Consider the following 19,500-nt stretch of genomic DNA (forward strand, 5'->3'; position numbering starts at 1 on the left):
AATTGACAAGTGAAATGGGTTAGGAGTAACAGCAGTATGTTCTGGTGTTACTCAATCTGACACTTCCTAAAAGTTCGGGAAAATAGCCTGTCAACCACAGCTGAGTCCCAGTTTGATTCACTGTAGGATTTGGGGCTGGAAAGACAATGGTCAGTAAGAGCAATTACTTCTTTCCCCAAGAAGATTTCCTCATGCTGTGGGGGACACCTGTTCCCCCTTTTATTAGTCACACTGAAGCTAGAATTTCCTAGCTGCTTATATTGGGCAGATTAAACAGGAGAGGGCGTATTTCTTGGAACCTGCAGTTTCTGTCCTCCAGTCACTGCTAGATCAGCTTATTAAGAAATTCCACATCCTTACCTGTAGGATATCTTGAGGAAACCCTCTTGCCTTAGCCTCTCTCCCGGTTCTATTTTATTAAATTTTTATTTTTATAGTTTTAGTCCACACGGAGAATATGTTTTTAATTTTTAGAGGGAAAGAAAGAAACACTGATGCGACAAAGAAACATTGAACAGAAACATTGAACGGCTGGCTGCCTCCTGCATGTGCCCGCACCAGAGATCGAACCCAAAACCCTTTGGTGTATGGGACAACGCTCCAACGAACTGAGCCACCCAGGCAGGGCTGCTAGTTCTACTTTAAGCAAGAGGTTGATCACCTTGTTTCCCAATAAGAAAAGGTCTTCTGAAGCTAATGAGCAGGACAGCTTATTGAGAACAGTTTTTTTAAAAAGGTATTTTTATTGATTTCAGAGAGGAAGGGAGAGATGGAAACACCAATGATGAGAGAATCATCGACTGGCTGCCTCTTGCATACCTCCTAGCGGGTATGTGCCCTGACTGGGAATCAAGGAGAATCAAACCATGACCTCCTGGTTTATAGGTTGATGCTCAGCCACTGAGCCACACTGACTAGTCAAAGAACAGTCAGTCTTGATAACTAGCTGGTGTTTCTCTACTCAGCACCATGGCTGGGGCCCTGACTTAGATGTTTTCATCTTGGTTCTCTTCACAATAGGTACCAAATCCAGTATCACCTTGGTGGGTCTTTATAGTTTTTTTTCTACCTACCCATCAGAACAGACAGGCTGTAACCTGGCCACTTAAAAAAAGTCAGAAATCTGTACGATCTGGTCTTTTATGCAGGTAGGGAAAACCTTCTTGCTCAAGACTAACAGAAAAATGTGCAAATGAAAGACCAAAAATCTTTAATTATAAAGTTACATCTTTTAAGGAAATGCAAGTGAGGCAGCCCCCTTAAGGGCCTTTATTAAGAGCACTTGACTCCCTGTGGTATTTGTAGAGTTACCTGAGTATTTGAAATTACATTTCAAGAGAAAAAAAAAAAGGAATGCTAATACAGTAATATACAATCCAGTGGTGCTATTTCGTTTTTAGTTAATGAAAGCATAGCATATATACAAATAATTTTGTAAATAACCCTAAAAGGAAAACAAATAAGAGGGGGCTGGAGATACCAACAATATTAAATAGAAGTAGTTAACCTTAGGAGTTTAGAAGGATGGAGTTACATTCCAAACCAAGGAGGAATATAAATATAGCAAAGTCTAATTCCATGAGGCATCCCTGGTAACATTTTGGATTATTAATTAGATAAATAAAAAGGGGCAGACTGGGCTTGACTGAAATAGCTTATTTAGCATGAGACCTTTGTGGGGAGGTGAGTCATATTTCACTTAAATTTCTACGACTTGACATTAGTACGTCAATCTCTTGCTGAAAAATGAGTATCTCAATCTTAAATAGAGTTATTGTAAGTCTTAATAAAATTAGATTCTTCTGCACAATATAAGATCATAAAAGACAGAGTAGGAATTCATTATTATGAATGGCTGGATCAGTTTTAAAGCACTCTGTTTGATTAAACAAGTGAGGTCCTTCCCTACTGCCCCTAGGCTGTGAAATGCTGCTTTCCCCAACCTCCCAAAAGAGCAGAAGAATAAGGCAATTTGCTCATTTTACTTTGTTTTTATTTCAATATAACATGCAGTAAAAAAAAATTTTTTTAAAACAATTTATTAGCATTTACAATGCTCACAAAGAAAAAGGACTCAAAGCGATTTAGTTCAGATTTAAGAAATTGCTCTAATTAAACACTTACAATAAATCTATTTCCAAATGTTCAGCTTATACCAAAATTTAAGATAGTATTTGGAGATATTTATGTCTGCTATTTGCAGTATTTTTTATAAAACCTCTGATTCTTGGGATATCCAGCCCCCATTTTCCTAACACAGCAGGGAAGACATATACATGTGGCCACTTAAATTAAAGGAAGAAATGGAGTAAGGGAGATCTCAGGCTGCAAAAATATATACAAGCATTTACCTTTTCCAGAACTAAATGTTTTCTCCATAAAAATATTAAATAGCCAAGCCCTATAGAACTAGGGCCGGGGCTACTTAAAATATAACTATTCTGTATTTTAAAAATATAGGGCAGAAAGCCTTTTGGGTGATATTTATACATTTTCACACAATATTTCTAGGTCCCTAAATGAATAATCAAGCATTATGTAGAATCAGAAAAGTCTACTTTCTTACATTATCTCTTAATTTAATCTCATAAATCTCTAGTAAATATTGCAGGTAACTACATTTCAGTATCAGAATTCATCTCTATGGGAAGTCTTTATAAAGGTTTAATTAATTTTCATAGCCATATATTACCAAAGTTCAGGCTTATGTAATGGATGGGTAGTTGGCAGACATTCGCTCTGTAAGACAAAGCAATAGCATTTTCCCCCCTTACCAAGAAAAAGGCAGAGAGTCTCAACCTTGGGGGAAAAAAAACCTAGGGGTTATAGAGACCACACTACATATATTTCCTGGCATATGTGGAATAAAAAACAAAATAAATGTAGGGTTGGGGAAAGCCTAATCTCCCCCTTCATACTGACAATTTCTGAATGAGGCAATCCTTTCACGCACATAAAATCTGCTTTAGGATGGCAGTGTTTTAGAGTACAGATACATGAGTTTAAAATGTTTTTGTTACTGTTCTAGGATGTAAAAGGAAGAGTGAGACTTTTGATACACATATACATAATTAAGGAAACAATCTAGTGGAATAAGACAAGTCAGATTTCAATGATGTGTTAAATCTCATGTTAAGGTTTTGACTAGTCATTTGCAGATCCGATTTCTGGAAATGTTGAATAAAAGTCCAGAATCACTGGTAAATAAATCTCAATGATAACATTAATTTACTTATACTCAGATAACTCTCTCTAAACAGTCACAGTCCAATTTTACAACAAGATGTGCAACAAGCAGAGAAGGAAAAGGACAAACATTGCAAGTAAGTTCTTGTCCTTCCGTGGTTCAAGTTCCCAGACGTTACTCTTGTCCAAATCCTTCTGTTTCTTCAATGGCAAATAACAGCTTTTCCTTCAGTTGCTCATAGCTCTTATAGGGTGGTAGGTCCAGGCGGTTAAAACTAAAAGTAAGAATTGTTAGTATGAGAAAAAAAAAATATACAAAGAAACGTATGGGCAGTGTAGTATTTAACAAAGCTGGTTTTTAAAGTCAGGCAAAACTAGTTTAAGTCCCAGATCTATCCCTGAGCCTTTGAACAAGTGCTATTATCTTTTTGAGTCTTGGTTTCCTCTTTGGTAAAATAGGAAAAACAGTATCTCTCAGTATAGAATGAAGAAGAAACAAGCATATACACAGCACAGTGCCTGGTACTCAGCAGGTATTCAGTAAAACATTGGTCTTCTCATGCTCCTCCATCCACCCTAATCTAGATCTGTGGTCAGCAAACTTTTTTTGTAAAGGGCCAGATATTTTAGGCTTTGTAGGCCAGAGGTCTCTTATCAAAAGGTTTTAAATTAAAATTTAGATTTTAGAATTTAGATTCCTAATAGGCTTTTAAAAAAGGGGTTTAAATTTACCACTTTAAGAGTAAGAAATAATGTTCTTCTCTAATATCTAATATTCTGCCCCTACTGAATGAACATCTCTGTTGAGTTTTTAAAGGGCATCTTCTAATTCTGGGCTGTATTATTATCACATTCACAAGGTAACAAGTAATGAAGCTGCTCTGAAGCCTCAGCCCTCTGCCTATTTTTAGGATAAGGCCTAAACATTTGGCAAAAGAAGAAATAATACTATCCACAAAGGACAAATAGATTTACAATTATTACTTCTGTTAGTTCTCACAAATGGAAATATGGAGCTTGATAACATAATGAGGCTGGTTCTCATGTGTGACTAAGATAAGCTGTTCACAACAGTGTAATGGCACAGTCTGTTCTAGGTTTCGAAATTAAAAAGAAAGGGACAAGAGGTCAATTCAAAACACATGTACAAGGTAAGTATACAAAAATAAATTGTATTTTTATACACTAGCAATAAAAAAAAATCTAAAATGAAACTGAAAAAACAATCCCATTCATACTAGCTTCAAAAAGGATAAAATACAGCTTGGCTGATGCGGTTCAGGGGTTGACCATTGACCTGTAGGCCAGGAAGTCACGGTTCAATTCCTGGTCAGGGCACATGCCTGGCTGCAGCTTGGGTTGTAGGCTCAATACTATGTGGGGTGTGCAGGAGGCAGCCAATCAATGATTCTCTCTCATCACTGATGTTTATATCTCTCCCTCTTGCTTCCTCTCTGAAATCAATAAAATAATAATCATATATATGTATGTGTGTATACACACACACACACACACACACACACATTTTTTAAAGAATAAAATACTTAAGAAATTTAACAGAAGAAACGCAAGGTTTGTATAATGGAAAAACATAAAACATTGTTGAAATAAATTAAAAAGACCTAAATAAATAGTCTTGAAAGATATCCCATCCAGGTGCATTGATAGGAAGACAAAATATTGTTAAGATGGCAATATTCCCCCAAACTGATCTACAAATTCAAAGTGATTTGTATCAACATCCCAACTGACCTCTTTGCTGAAATGGACAAGCTGATCCTAAAATTCACATGAAAATCCAAAGGACCCAGAATAGCCAAAACAATCTTGAAAATACTGGAAGACACATACTTCCTAAATTCAAAACTTACTACAAAGCTAGAGTAATCAAGACAATGTGGTACTGCCATTATGAATATATATACAGATCAATGGAAATAGAATTGAGAATCCAGAAATAAGCCAGTGTATTTATTGTCAATTGATTTTCAACAAATGGGTCAAGTTGTTATTTTTATTTTTTTAAATTTAATTTAATTTCATTGATTTTTTACAGAAAGGAAGGGAGAGGGATAGAGAGTTAGAAACATCGATGAGAGAGAGCCATTGATCAGCTGCCTCCTGCATACCCCCCACTGGGGATGTGTCTGCAACCAAGGTACATGCCCTCGACTGGAACCGAACCCGGGACCCTTCAGTCCGCAGGCCGACGCTCTATCCACTGAGCCAAACCAGCCAGGGCAAGTTATTTTTTTTTTAAAAAAACCACACATGTGTATGAAAATGTAAAGGAACAAACAATAAAACAATTAAAAAGGACAGATGGGGAACATAAAGGACTATCCATCGAAGTCCACATATAACCACAGAAATGTCTCACAAAATAAAGTCAAAGTATTGCTGAGCTTTCAGTCAAATTCCAACATATATTTTAATTAAGATTACAGTTGGTTTTTAGTTTTGTACATTTTTGGAAATGTGGTTAAATGGCATTTATGAGAAAATAACACTTCTGTTCACTATGTTAGAAAGTGGTTCTCCCAACAGCTATCTAGAATTGATTTCTTTCTGTGCCGTCAGAGAAAAGGTAAAAGTTTTCTAACTATCAGATTTAAAAAACAACTCAGAGGTGGGAAAAGGGATTGACTGGAAATGGGCAAATTGTTTGGGTTTATGAAAATACGTTAATACTGGATCGTAGTGACTAGTCTGTAAATCTACTAAATACCACTGAATCAAATGGGTAAGTTTTATAGTAAATTATGCCTCAAAAAAGTTGTTAAGAATAATTCAATACAATGAGGAAAATATTTCATTTCTAATAGGCTTTAATATCTACAGAACAACTGGAAAAGGCTGTTTTTTCTACTTTTTCTGATTTTACTTACCAGGTATGACTTCTGGGTAACCAATTTTCTTTCCCAACTTTTTCAATGCAGAATTTTTGAGGTCCATTGCTCCCTAAAACATAGTGAAACCATCAACAGTTAAATAATACAATGGTTCTCAAATTGTGATCCCCAATGTAGCAGCATCATATCAGCATCACTAGGGAAACTGTTAAATTACAAAACTACAGACCCTATTCCAAACATACTAAATTGAATAAAAAATTTGGGGGGAGAGGCTCAGAAATATAGGGTGTCCCAAAAAGATGTGCATGAGTGCAGGAGTCCCCACCCCCTGAATATTTTCTACTTGGTTGTCTGGCAATCACCTTAAACTCAGTAGACTCTAAGCAACTCATTGCCCTCCCTAACACTTTCAAGCCATGTTCTCTACATGTCAGTTTCTTCATTTCTCCGTATTTCATAACATATTATCTTTGACATTCTTTCTTCTTATCTCATCTTTTAATTGAGTACAGTTTCTACTTTTGGAACTTCTCTAGCATTTATCTCCTCTTTTCTATCTCTACTTTCATCTCCTAAGATCAGTTTCTCATCATTGCTCTAGTACTTTCTTCCTACCTCCAGGCTCTTCCCTTTTTCTTTTTTAAAAAATAGTTTATTATTATTATTTAAGTATTTTTTAATTCATTTCAAAGAAAAGGGGAAAGGAAAAGACAGAAATATTGATGAGAGAGAATTATTGATCGGTTGCCTCCTGCACATTGCCTACTGGGGATTGAGCCCACAATTCTGATAGGGAATCGAACCCGTGACCTCCTGGTTCATAGGTTGATGCTCAAACACTCATCCACAACAGCTAGGGCTCTCCCTATCTTTTAATGCATGCTCTGCTTTTTCATCAGATCTTCCTAAAATGCAGTTTCAGCAAGTTTCCTCTCTTCAAAAAGTTTCCATAACTTCTAATACCCTCAGAGTAATGTCCAAATTATTTTGGTTTGGCTTTTAAAGGCATTTAAACTGGTTCCCAAAATTGCCTAGTTCTTTTAATTCTGACCCTCTGCTTCAGCTGAAGCAGGCTTAGGGATCACAACTTCTCTTCTACCCTCCTATGGTACTTGACATAACATTGGTGTTAAAGGAAGACTTGAATCTACTTTATTATCTAGTTGCAAAATAAATATTCTCATGGTTATTCATTTCAAAACAACACACTTTAATCAGTGACTACTATGTGATAAGTACTGTGCTTGGTGCCAGAAATAAAAAGATGAAGGTATGGACCTATATCTTAAGGAGTTCCAGGTATAATAGTGAACTTCAAGTGGTAAACACATCATTAAAAATATAGTATAATACAACCAACAGTGCCTGGCTCATAGGAGAGACAAAAATGTTGGCCAAATGACTGAATGAACAAACGGATTTACAAATAGAAGACTGCTATCCTAAGTTAAAATGTAGGGTCTAGGTGAAGGGCTTAAAATTTCCAGGTAAGAATTACAAAGTGATTTTAAAAGTTTAGACAAATCCAGGTTAACTATGACTATTTAAGAAAATGGCTACACTTATTTTTATTTCTGATAAGTTGTATACACAATGATGTAACAACAGTGTGATAATTTTTTCTATAGGAAAAGTAATCCTATATACATACCCATGAGGTCAGCAAATCCTCCAACTGGTAATCGGCAGGTTCCAGTAACAAACTGTAGAAGTCTCATTCTCTTCTCATTATCAATTTCTTTAACAAACTGTTTAAAGCACATTTAAGGAGAAATATAGGTCATATGTTTAACATAATTAAACAAGGAAAATCTTTTTTGAAAAAAATATGTTTTTACTGATTTTAGACAGGAAGGGGGAGGGAGAGATAGAAATATCAACCAGCTGCCTCCTACATGCCCCTATAAGGATCAAGCTTGTAACCTGGGCATTTGCCCTGATTGGGAATCACAAGAAAAATCTTAAATGAACTCCCAGTGTCAAATGCACGAGATAATAATGACTGTATCCGCTACTGTGGATGGAGGACCTTCTCCATGTTTGTCAAAGCCCCACCAGCCTTCCCCTATGTAAATCTTAGGACCACATCCTTAGGGGAGACAGAAAAAGAGGGTGCCCTGGGCCCAAGAGCTCCCTACTCATGTAGTTTCAAGATCAGTTCTAGGGCAGCATCTCCTCCCCCTGAAATCAAACTCACAGAATCTGATCCAGATTTACCCTAATAACCTCCTTTTCTCGATGTTTTTTAGGTTTTAAGGTACAGCTAAGTGTTACCAAAATTATATAGCTTTTAACTCCTAAATAATAACTCTGATTAAAAGTATTAGGTTTCTGGAGGGTGCTTTCATCTTGTAGCACAGGTATTTTGGCTCAGCCAAATATTTTTTTGGTCAAGAATAATTTTTATCTGCCTTGGCCTGTGTGGCTCAGTTGAACATTGTCCTGTGCACCAAAAGGTTGCTAGTTTAATCCCTGGTCAGGGTGCACTGGAGAGGCAACTGATGGATGTTTCTCACATTGATGTTCCTCTCTCCCCGTCCCTTGCTCCAAAAATCAATACAAACATGTTTTTAAAAAAATGATAAATATCTTATTGTACTACTATCAAGTGTTTTAAAATACAAATCCTATTTGTTACAGAAGCTCAGTTAATCTGCATTTCTTATGACTAAGTAAATAGCAGAAATTAAAAATTTTTTTAAATTTTAAATGTTTTTTATTGATTTTAGAGAGGAAGGGGGAGGTGAGAGAGAGAGAAACATTGATTTGAGAGTGAAACACTGATTGGCTGCCTCTGATATGCACCCCAACTAGAGACTGAACCCACAACCTAGGCATACACCCTGACTGGGAATCGAACCTGCCACCTTTCAGTGTATGGGACAACACCTAACCAACTGAGCAACACTGGCCAGGGCTAAAAAAATTTTTTTATTGTGGTACAATATATATAACATAAATATTTACTATTTAAGTGTACAATTCAATGGCATTAAGTACATTAACTCTGTTATGTAACTATCACCACTGTTTCCAGAACATTTTTTTTTATCATCCCAAACAAAAACTCTAAATGCATTAAACTTATCTTTGCACTGCCTCAGTTCCCCTCCCCAGCCCCTGGTAACCTCTATTCTACTTTGTTTCTATGAATTTGCCTAATCTAGGTACCGCATATAAGTGGAATCATACAGTATTTGTCCTTTTGGGGCTGGCTTATTTCACTTAGCATAATATCCTCAAGATTTATCCATGTTGTAGCCTATGTCAGAATTTCCTTTTTTTTTTTTTTGTTAATCCTCACCCGAGGATATTTTTCCATTGATCTTTTTTAGAGATAGTGGAAGAGAGAGGGAAAGACAGAAATATTGATGTGAGAGAAACACTGATGTGAGAGAAACACATCGATTGGTTGCCTCCTGCACACGCCCCAACCAGGGCCTCCACAGGCCAAGGCCCTGCAACCAAGGTACATATCCCTCAACTGGAATCAAACCTGGGACCCTTTGGTCCACAGGCCAAGGCTCTATGCACTGAGCCAAAGTGGCTAGGGCAGAATTTCCTTTTTTTTTTTTAAGGCTGGATAATATTCCTTTGTATGTATATACCACAATTTGTTTATACATTCATCTGTTGATGGACACTTAGATTGCTTCCACCTTTTGGCTACTGTGAATAATACAGTTATGAACATAGGTATACAAGTATCTGAGTCCCTGCTCTTAATTCTTTCGGGTATACCTAGGAGTAGAATTGCCGGATCATATATTAATTTTTTTTTTTTAAATCCACAACCTAGGATATGTCCATTGATTTGAGAGAGAGAAAAAAAGGGAGGAAGAGAACATTAAATAGAGAGAAAAACATTGATTAGTTGCCTCCCAAATGTGCCCTAACTGGAGATCGAGCCCACAGCCTAGGTATGTGCCCTGACTGGGAACCGAATCAGCCACCTTTTGGTATATGGAATAAAACTTCAACCAGGATCATATATTACTTCTATGTTTAACTTTCTGAGAAACCACCAAACTTTGCCACAGTGGTGTACATTTCATATTCACAGCAGCAATGCAGAAAGTTCCAATTTCTCCACATCCTCACGAAGGATGATTGTCTTTTCCCTTTCATAATAGCCACCCTAACGGGTGTGAAATGATATCTCCTTGTGATTTTGATTTGCACTTTCCTAATTATTAGTAATGTTGAAAATCTTTTTATGTGCTGTAACCGACATTTTTTTGAAGAGACACCAGTATGATTCCAAACCAAGTCTCTTTCTTAAGTTTGCCTTCTGAACATTATGTAATTCTTAATAAGGTATAAATAATGAAAACCATACTTTAGACAGTTCTATAAAATTCCAAAGCATCTTATCATCTGGAGTTATACTCTGAGCAAAGATGAAAGGTGTGTATAGCTTACTTGGCAATAGTCTTAAAAGGATGGTGCCATAAACCATGTTCATTTATTATAACGCATAGGATGGAACCAGGGGTCTGAATATACTGATACATTTTTTTTATGTAACTTATTTTCATATATAGTAAACACATTTCTTAAAAATTACAGTGTGTTTATCAATAGAAATAAAGTGAGACAAACCTGCCAAAACCACATTATTTGTTTGCTTGTCCTAGTATAATGACGGTAGATGGTATGTCTTTGCCAGTCATTCAAATCAATCTCTTGCATTCCACATAAAAGGACCTTTTGGGATGAAAAAGACAAATGATTTCTATAGGTAAGTGTACAACCTATGTAATAATGCTAGACATAGATAAGAACAAATATTAAACAACATTCAAAAAAACAAGTTAATCAAGAGGCTATGGATTGTAACTATGTATCAATACTGTATCTATAATACTCTGAAAGGTTGAGTTTCTGATGTGTCATATATAAACAGATTTAGGTAAATAAGCCATTCATTGTAGAGAGGTTCTGATAGTAATCCTTTTTTTTTTTTTGTTAATTCTTTTATATGATTTTAAACATTCTGCCTACATAAAAAATATTGCCACTGGAAAGTGAGTTGAAAGCAGACAACTAAAGGCATTATTTACCAGCATGCTGCAAAGGAAAAAAGAAAAACTTATTACCTCTAACTCCTTTGCATCAAAGTACTGCAAATACTGCTGGGGAAGAATTTCATTGAAACCCTCAAAGAAAGCTTGTGTCTGTTCTTCAACACCTCGAGACAATCTCCATTCAGCTACCATTCTGGTAAATAAATATTTAAAAAACTATCAGGAAGTTTAGATGTTACGTTTAAATTCCGAGTACAAAAATAATTTTAAAAAGCTTTATTATGAAAACCTCCATATATGAAAGAATATAATGAACCCCAAATCTAGATATTCCAGCTTCAATACAATGCCAATCTTATTTCATTACGCCACTACCCATACTCTATATATAATTTCATTTTAAACATAAATATTTTAGTATCTCTCTCTACAAGATGAGGTCTCTTTCTAAAAAACATAAACCATGTGCTAGCTGGTTTGGCTCAGTGGATAGAGTGTTGGCCTGAGGACTGAAGGGTCCCGAGTTTGATTCTGGTCAAGGGCACATGGCTGGGTTATAGGCTCAATCCCCAGGAGGGAGGGTACAGGAGGCAGCCAATCAATGATTCTATCTCATCATTGATGTTCCTATCTCTCCCCTCTCCCTTCCTCTTCAAAATCAATAAAAATGTTAAAAATAACCCCACATAAAGACAATTCTATTATCACACAAAAAAGTGAATAATTACTTTATATCAAATATTCATTGCTTAAATTCTACTGAATGATTCCATTTTAATATATTGCTAAGATCAGAATCTAAATAAAGTTCATACATTGCAAAAGTCTCTTAAGCTTCTTTTAAAACATAGGTTTTCCCTTGAAATTTTTCAAATAAAAATTATTTTTAATGAAAATTCCTCTCTACTAAATATTCTAGATTACAATTTCGACTGTCTTCTAAACTTCATCTACATAGTTACATAGCTAAGACATAGAACAAAGTTAAAAATCACAATAAATATAAACTGTGTTTTCCCATTTTATTACAGAATATTTATTTTAAAAAATTTAATGAGCGCCTGGCTGGCATGGCTCAGTGGTTGAGCACTGACCTATAAACCAGGAAGTCCCAGTTTGATTCCCGGTCAGGGGACATGCCCAGGTTGTGGGCTTGATCCCCAGTGTGGGGCATGCAGGAGGCAGCAATCAATGATTCTCTTTCATCTCTGATGTTTCTTCTCCCGTCCCAACCCCCGCCTCCCCCAAGGACTTAAGGTATATTTATTTAGAAAAGCCTTGCATTATGGTCATCATTGATGTTTCTATCTCTCTCCCTCTCTAAAATCAATAAAAAGCTATTTTAAAAATAAAAAATTTAATGAGCAAACAAATGCTTATTTTAGGTATTTGATTACTTGATAAGTAAAGGCAACTAAAATCCAAAAGTTTCCTAAAAACTCTAAAATTCTGGAAAATGGAAGTGTTGGTTGTATTAGAATAATTCTTCTGGTAATTACAATTATAAACGTTGAGGAAAAAATATTTTTATTGATTTCAGAGAGAAAGGAAGAGGTAGGGAACATTTTGATGGTTGCCAGATTGGGGGGCGGGCTTGAGAAGATGGGTGAAAAAGGTGAAGGAATTAAGAAGTAGAAATTGGTAGTTACCTAATAGTAATGGGAATGTAAAGTACAGCATTGGGAATACAGTCAATAATATTCTAATAACTATGTATGGTGTCAGCTGGGTACGAGATCTATTGGGTCATCCGACCACTTACTAAGTTATATAATGTCTAATCACTGGAGTGTACACTTGAAACTAATAAAATACTGAATGTCAACTGTAATTAAAAAATAAAAAATGATTTAAAAAATGACTACATATGCAAAGAAGAAAAATGTGACCCATAATCAAGAGAAAAAAATCTACAGAATAAAGCACATGGATGACCTAATGTTGAAGTCAGCAAAGACTTCATATTAAAGAATTTATAGAACAAGATAGAAAAAAATTAGTAAAGAGATGGAGATTCTCAGCAGAGAAACACTTAAAAAAATTGATCTTAGAAAGAAAAAGGGAGGGAAGGAAGGAGGGAGAGAAAGAGAAAAACATGGGTGTAAGAAAAACATCAACCAGTTACCTCCCGCATGTATCCCAGCTAGGGATTGAACCTGCAATCTGGGTATGTATCCTGAACATGAATCAAACCCGCCCCTTTTGGTGTACATGGTGACATTCCAACCAACAGCCACACCAGCCAGGGCAGCAGAGAAACTCTTAAAAGAACCAAATGGAAATTACAGAATATCTGAAATTAAAATTTCATTGGTAAGTTTAAGTGAAGTAAATTCAAAGGCAGATCAATCAAAATGATCCAAACTGAAGGACAGAGAATATAAAAAATATATACAGGTCTGGCCAGTGTGGCTCAGTGGTTGAGCATCAGCCCATGAACCATGATGTCACAGGTTTGATTCCCAGTCAGGGCACATGCCCCGGTTATGGGCTCAATCCCCAGAAGGGGCTTGCAGGAGGCAACCAATGGATGTTTCTCTCTCATCAATGTTTCTATCCCTTTCTCTTTCTCTCTAAAATAATATACAGCATCTGAGAACCATAGTATGATATCAAAAGTTAAATAAATATGTAACTGAGGTCTCTGAAGTATGTACAGAGGTAAGCAAGCAAAAAGATGATCTACTGAGATAAAGCCTCAAAATAGTCTCCAACTGCTGAAATAAATGGCATCAATCACACATACAAGCTCAGAAAAGCCAAGCATACATATCCTGCTTGGCTTTTCTGAGCTTGTATGTGCGATTTAGATCTGAGTCAAATCACATTTAGATCAGAGTCAAAATGCTAAACACCAAAATTAAAGAGAAAATCTTAAAAAGTCACAGAAAAAACACATTTCATTCAGAAAAACAATGGCTTACATAAAAAACACCAGAAGCCAAGCCAACAATAAAATGACATTATTGGAAGTGCTAAAAAAAAAAAAAAAAGAGGAAATAAAATCCTATGAACCTAGAATTCTGAATCTTGTAAAAATATCCTTTGAAACTGAAGGTGACATAAACATGTTTTCAGTAAAATCTATAAGAATTTATTGCCAACAGGTACACATTTTTAAGATAAATGGAAAAGAAAGTTTTTAAAGCTGAAAGGAAATTATCCTATATGGAAAAATAGATCTGTGGGAAGAAATGAAGAGAACCAGAAATGGTAATGTTAGTAAATATAAAAAAGTAATTTTTCTTGATTTCATTAAAAATCTATTGATTGCTTAAAGCGAGACTAATAATAAGAACAATAGTAATTATGGGTTTATAAGATAAGAAATAAAATAGGACAACAAAAAGCACAAATGGCTGGAGTGAGAAAATGGAATTATACTATTATGAGCCTCTTACCTGGTATAAGTAGTAGTGTGGTATTAATTATGTTATATTACTATATATAATATTAATGTTAATAAAATGTTAATTATAAGTGATAAGTTAAGGATTTAACATTACTAATGTCCGGGTGCACGGATTCATGCACACTGAAAGGAAATTAATTAGAAGAAATATTTTAATATCGCTATTCGCCCTTTCTCTATAATAGAAGTGTCAACCAAATTCATGATCGACAATGACAGATCAAAACACATGCGTGCGACTGGTGCCAGCGAGAGCTTTACATGTAATCGTGCATGCACAAGTCAACTTAGCCTTTTATATATACAGAATAAACTTGCTTAATTAGACCTGCTATCTGATTTAGCTAAACTTTTTCCAGCCCAGTGAAGCACCCCAACTTCTCTTTCAGGTAACTGTCAGCAGCACAGTAATAAATATCAACACGAAGCAGATTATTATGGTAGATCACGCAGAGAGAACAAAGGATAAAATATTTAATTGCAGCAGTGTTTGACTATATTCTGCACAGTGAGAAAACCTGAAGTCATTTTCAAGGTCCATCATCTCTTACTTCTTTACATTCGGGTCAAGTTTCTAAACTTTCTAAATCTCCGTTTTCCCACTAATGAAAAGAAAACAGGATTCCACCAAGTCTCCTATCTACCTACTCCAGGACTTCTGTGAGGATCAAATGAGATGAGGCACGGGAAAACGCTTCACAGATATTTGGTTAAACTGTAAAATGTTTGCACCTGGCTATAAAGCAAGTTGGGTTCCTGGGCAGAAGACACTGCAAGGAGGCTAGATGCTGCAGAGAGGAAGTTGGGTGTTGCTGCGTGACATCATTACCCGGCACCCACAGCGACCATTTCTAGGTTGGGCTGGGCTATGGACCGCATTTTGCACGATGGGGTCTTGGCAGTGTCGGCTGTGATTTTGTGGGGTGTTGCTCTGGGGTGGTGGCAGGGCTTGTGTCGTACTTGGGGGAAGCCGAAAGTTGGTTTGTCAGTGCCAGGTCCATGGTGCAGTTTATTTTTAAATGGCCAGTGCACATCATGGCAGCTTCTGCATTAAGTGTCTGCCCCCTGGAGGTCAGTGCATGTCATAGCTACCAGTTGCACAGATGGACACTCAGCCTTTTATATATATAGATAATCATTAGAGTACTCACTAAGAAAATTAGAGGTATAGTTAACCAGGAGAGATTAAAAAAAGAAGAGTAACAATTATTCTATTAATTCAAAAGAAGGCAGAAAAGGAGGAATAAAGAAAACTGGGGAAAATAAGAAACAAATAGCAAGGTGGCAGACTTAAGTCCAATCATCAATAACAAAATGAAATGTAAATGTACTGAACTGTGCAATTAAAAAGTAAAAAATAAAGATGTTCAAACTAGATAAAAATAGCAAGATCCAGAAACATGCTGCTGATAAGAAACATATTTTAAATACAAAGACATGGGAGGAAAATATACCACGCAAATACTAATTATAAGAAAGCTGGCCTGACTAGTGTGGCTCAGCTCAATGGTTGAGCACCAACCTATGAATCAGGAGGTCACTGTTCGATTCCTAGTCAGAGCACAGGCTCAGGTTACGGGCTCGACCCTCAATAGGGGGCATGCAGGAGGCAGCCGATAAATGATTCTCTCTCATCATTGATGTTTCTATCTCTCTATCCCTTCCTCTCTGAAATCAATAAAAATATATTTTAAAAAATTAAGAAAGCTGGAATATATTAATATTTAAAAAGTAGAAAAGCAGGCAAGATACCCAGAAACTAGAACTCAAGAAGCAGCACATATGTGAAATCTAACCCTGAATTGGTGTCGAGAATATGTGAATGAACTAAAGACTCTTGAGACTAAAAGTCTGAACCAATGCAGAGGACATACTAAAAACCATCATTTTACTTATAAATTTTATCAAATCTTACAAATAACCCATGAAAATATCTGCATATATATTTGAGATGCTTATCAATGACATGTTACATGGCACTGTAACATGAGTATGGAATTGGTACTTAAAAGAGTTATCTAGCACTACCTCTACCATTAAAATTCCCATTTTTGGAGAAAAAGTGAAAGTTGTACTATAGCCAAAATTATTTTCTATCATTTTATAAACTTCAAAATTCTGGTTAAGTTGAAAATATACCAGCAAGGTGGTAAAAACCCCATTAGTACCCACTACACTAATTTCTTGTAAGGTTTAGTTTGAATTACCTGCAGGATAATCACTCTACCTTGCTGCCTCCACAAAAATCTGTCCTACTTCTCTCATTTTTTTGTTGCCAGATTTGTTGAAGACGAAATTTAGACTGTCTACTGAATTTACTCCTAATTTCTTATAATCTGGTTTCCAATCTACCACCTGGATAACTGTAATAAGTATTCTCTTAAGGGTTATCATAACTTATTAGCCTCCACATCTTCCAAAGATTTTTCATTTTCTTTGGCTTCTGAAACGCAGGACATGGCAGAATGGGTTATCAACTCTGAGCTGCCTGACAGTACCTCACAAACCATGGATATTCTTCCCTGATACTTTCTGTGATTTGTGCTTTCCAGCTTCCATCTCTCTGCTCATAACTTTTTTATCTTATTTTTTATTTTTTTACAGAGAGGAAGAGAAAGGGATAGAGAGTTAGAAACATCGATGAGAAAGAAACATCGATGAGAAAGAAACATCGATCAGCTGCTTCCTGCACACCTCCTACTGGGGATGTGCCCCCAACCAACGTACATGCCCTTGACCAGAATCGAACCTGGGATCTTTCAGTCCGCAGGCTGACGCTCTATCCACTGAGCAAAACCGGTTAGAGCATCTGCTCATAACTTTTACTCTGATTTCTACACAACTGAAAGGCTCAACTGAAAAATCGACCACTTACTCCATGATTACAACTAGGTGAAATGATGTCTCCCTCTTTTGACTTCCCATAGCACTTTTCTTGTTCCTCTCTCAACACTTATAAGGTAAAAAAAGCGATCATTCATGTTCTTAATAATGTAAGATCAGTTCTCATAATGATTAGTTAAAAAGTAAAAAAATTATTTTCTAAAATATTGTCCATTAGGATTACTAGGCAATTATCAACGTGCTGTAGTCCAATAGAAGGGCTAAACTATGTCAAAAGGAACATTCTCTCTCACCTGATATATTCCTCTTTATTTTCTTCTGTTACAAGAATATTGCCACCATTGGGTTTCAAATCATGACTCTTGATTTCACCTAAAATTTCTTTATCGACGGAGAAGTACATTTCCAAACCACATTCCTCAATATTGTTTTCTCTGCACAAATGAAATTAACATACTTGTTATACTAATCCAAATATATAAAAAGTTTTTAACTAAAGGACTATGGTCTTAAATAATTACTATTAAATTATAATATAAAAATAAGAAAAATAAAAAATTATGCTCTCAAGTCATAATTTTTGCTGAAGATCTTGGGTATTATTTCTTTAAAATTTATCATACTGAATAATGACATTTAATGTAGACCCCTTAAATTCAATAAACTAATTACATGTTTATTTTGTATGCCATAAGTGTCCACAGACACAAGCGGTGGACCTTTTTAAATTCAAAATATCATGGCAGTTAACTGGTTAAAGTTTAGATATCAACACTATAATGAAAGTATATAGATTATATTTTGATAAAATAAATGGAAACAAACTTACTTAACCCAGATGAGAGAATTGTAAAATTCTGGATCAATAGATTCTAAATCCTTGAGTCCAACTGGTTTGTTCAAGATACGCTTGTAGAATGGCAAGGAAAAACCTGTATCAATGAATTTCCCATGGAACAGAGCCTACGAAAGAAACAAACAATACCATTTAAGATAATTTTATGATATCCTTTGTATTTCAGAATGCTAGGTGAGTTCTTCATTTAAAAAGGGCTCCCCGGTTACGTGATTTCTTATGACACATTTCTAGAAAAAGGGCAAATACAACAAACCCAATCTTAGAAATGTCTTAGTGATGAGAAAATTTCCAATGAGAAAGTTAAAGAACAATGCTTTAGTATTGCTGAATTAGCAAAGTACACACAGTTCTCCTGTACTTACCATGGCAATAAACCTGCCAATAAAACGAAAATATTTCAGGTGATCTGGATTGATATAAGAAGCGGGGTTTATCTGCAAGCAGTAGTTATCCTTCCCTGCATATTCAAACAGGCAATACATTGGGTTCAACACTTCATGTGACAAAAGAAAGAACCATTCCCTGAAATAAAAAGAAAATTTTGGGTGAAAAATTGTGTAAGTAACTATGCCAAGAAATCAAAGGGCAGTACTAAAAGTTAGAAATTTATACTCTTCAGCTGGTGATAATTTCCTAAACTACCATGTTGATTTTACTGCTTCTGTTCACTCTGACATCTATTTCACAGAGATATTTATATACTGCTTATTATTATATTTCAAAGAATTTAAGACACCATCAACTTTAAAACAACTACTAAAACTTTTTTCCCAAGTATAATTGTGATACATATCCCAATTTCAGAGATGTTAAAATATGAAATGTTAGTCTTAGGATCAATAAAATACTATACAAAGCCAAGTTTAAACTTCATCAATTGACCCATGTGGTTAGAGCAGCTGAAGCAAGTCTAATATTATTCCATTGATTTCTAAGTCCCATAGTGATCCCCATCAAGTACCATTGCTCTCTAAATCCTAGACAAGTACATATGAAAAACAATCCAGTTTCACAGAGGCAATGAAACACTTAATTCAAGCCACTCATTCATTAGAAAAATGCTCTGAGAAACTCAAATGCAAATGCTGTGAAAATACCAACCACTATTAACATAAGATTAGTGGTACTACCGTATTTGCCGGCGTATAAGACGATTTTTTGGCCCTGAAAAATATGCCTCCAAGTGGGGGGTCGTCTTATACGCCAGGTACACTTCAGATAGACTGCCCATAGCGCTTGCCCCGTGCCATAGTGGCCTCCCGATGCCCGCCCACTTCATTCCACATACCGTTCAGGCATCAGCAGCGCTGCCGGGTG

At 35.8% G+C, this 19,500-nt stretch overlaps 1 protein-coding gene across 5 annotated transcripts in view; it reads right to left on the reverse strand.

Moving 5' to 3' along the window:
- Positions 1-1,193: 1,193 nt before the first annotated feature.
- Positions 1,194-19,500, reverse strand: part of ITCH (itchy E3 ubiquitin protein ligase) — a 120,935-nt gene continuing 102,628 nt past the window's right edge. For all 5 annotated transcript variants that reach the window (XM_015564486.1, XM_006764581.2, XM_015564485.1 and 2 more), the window contains 8 exons: positions 18,546-18,705; positions 18,154-18,287; positions 17,618-17,758; positions 11,141-11,261; positions 10,644-10,748; positions 7,693-7,789; positions 6,075-6,147; positions 1,194-3,461 (listed from right to left, as the gene is read on the reverse strand). In XM_015564486.1, coding sequence (XP_015419972.1) covers positions 3,362-3,461; positions 6,075-6,147; positions 7,693-7,789; positions 10,644-10,748; positions 11,141-11,261; positions 17,618-17,758; positions 18,154-18,287; positions 18,546-18,705 — 931 coding nt within the window. In that variant the 3' untranslated portion in view covers positions 1,194-3,361. The remainder of the gene's footprint in view (positions 3,462-6,074; positions 6,148-7,692; positions 7,790-10,643; positions 10,749-11,140; positions 11,262-17,617; positions 17,759-18,153; positions 18,288-18,545; positions 18,706-19,500) is intronic.

This window comes from Myotis davidii, unplaced genomic scaffold (genome assembly GCF_000327345.1).
Source record: "Myotis davidii unplaced genomic scaffold, ASM32734v1 scaffold38, whole genome shotgun sequence".
Classification (NCBI taxonomy): domain Eukaryota; kingdom Metazoa; phylum Chordata; class Mammalia; order Chiroptera; family Vespertilionidae; genus Myotis; species Myotis davidii.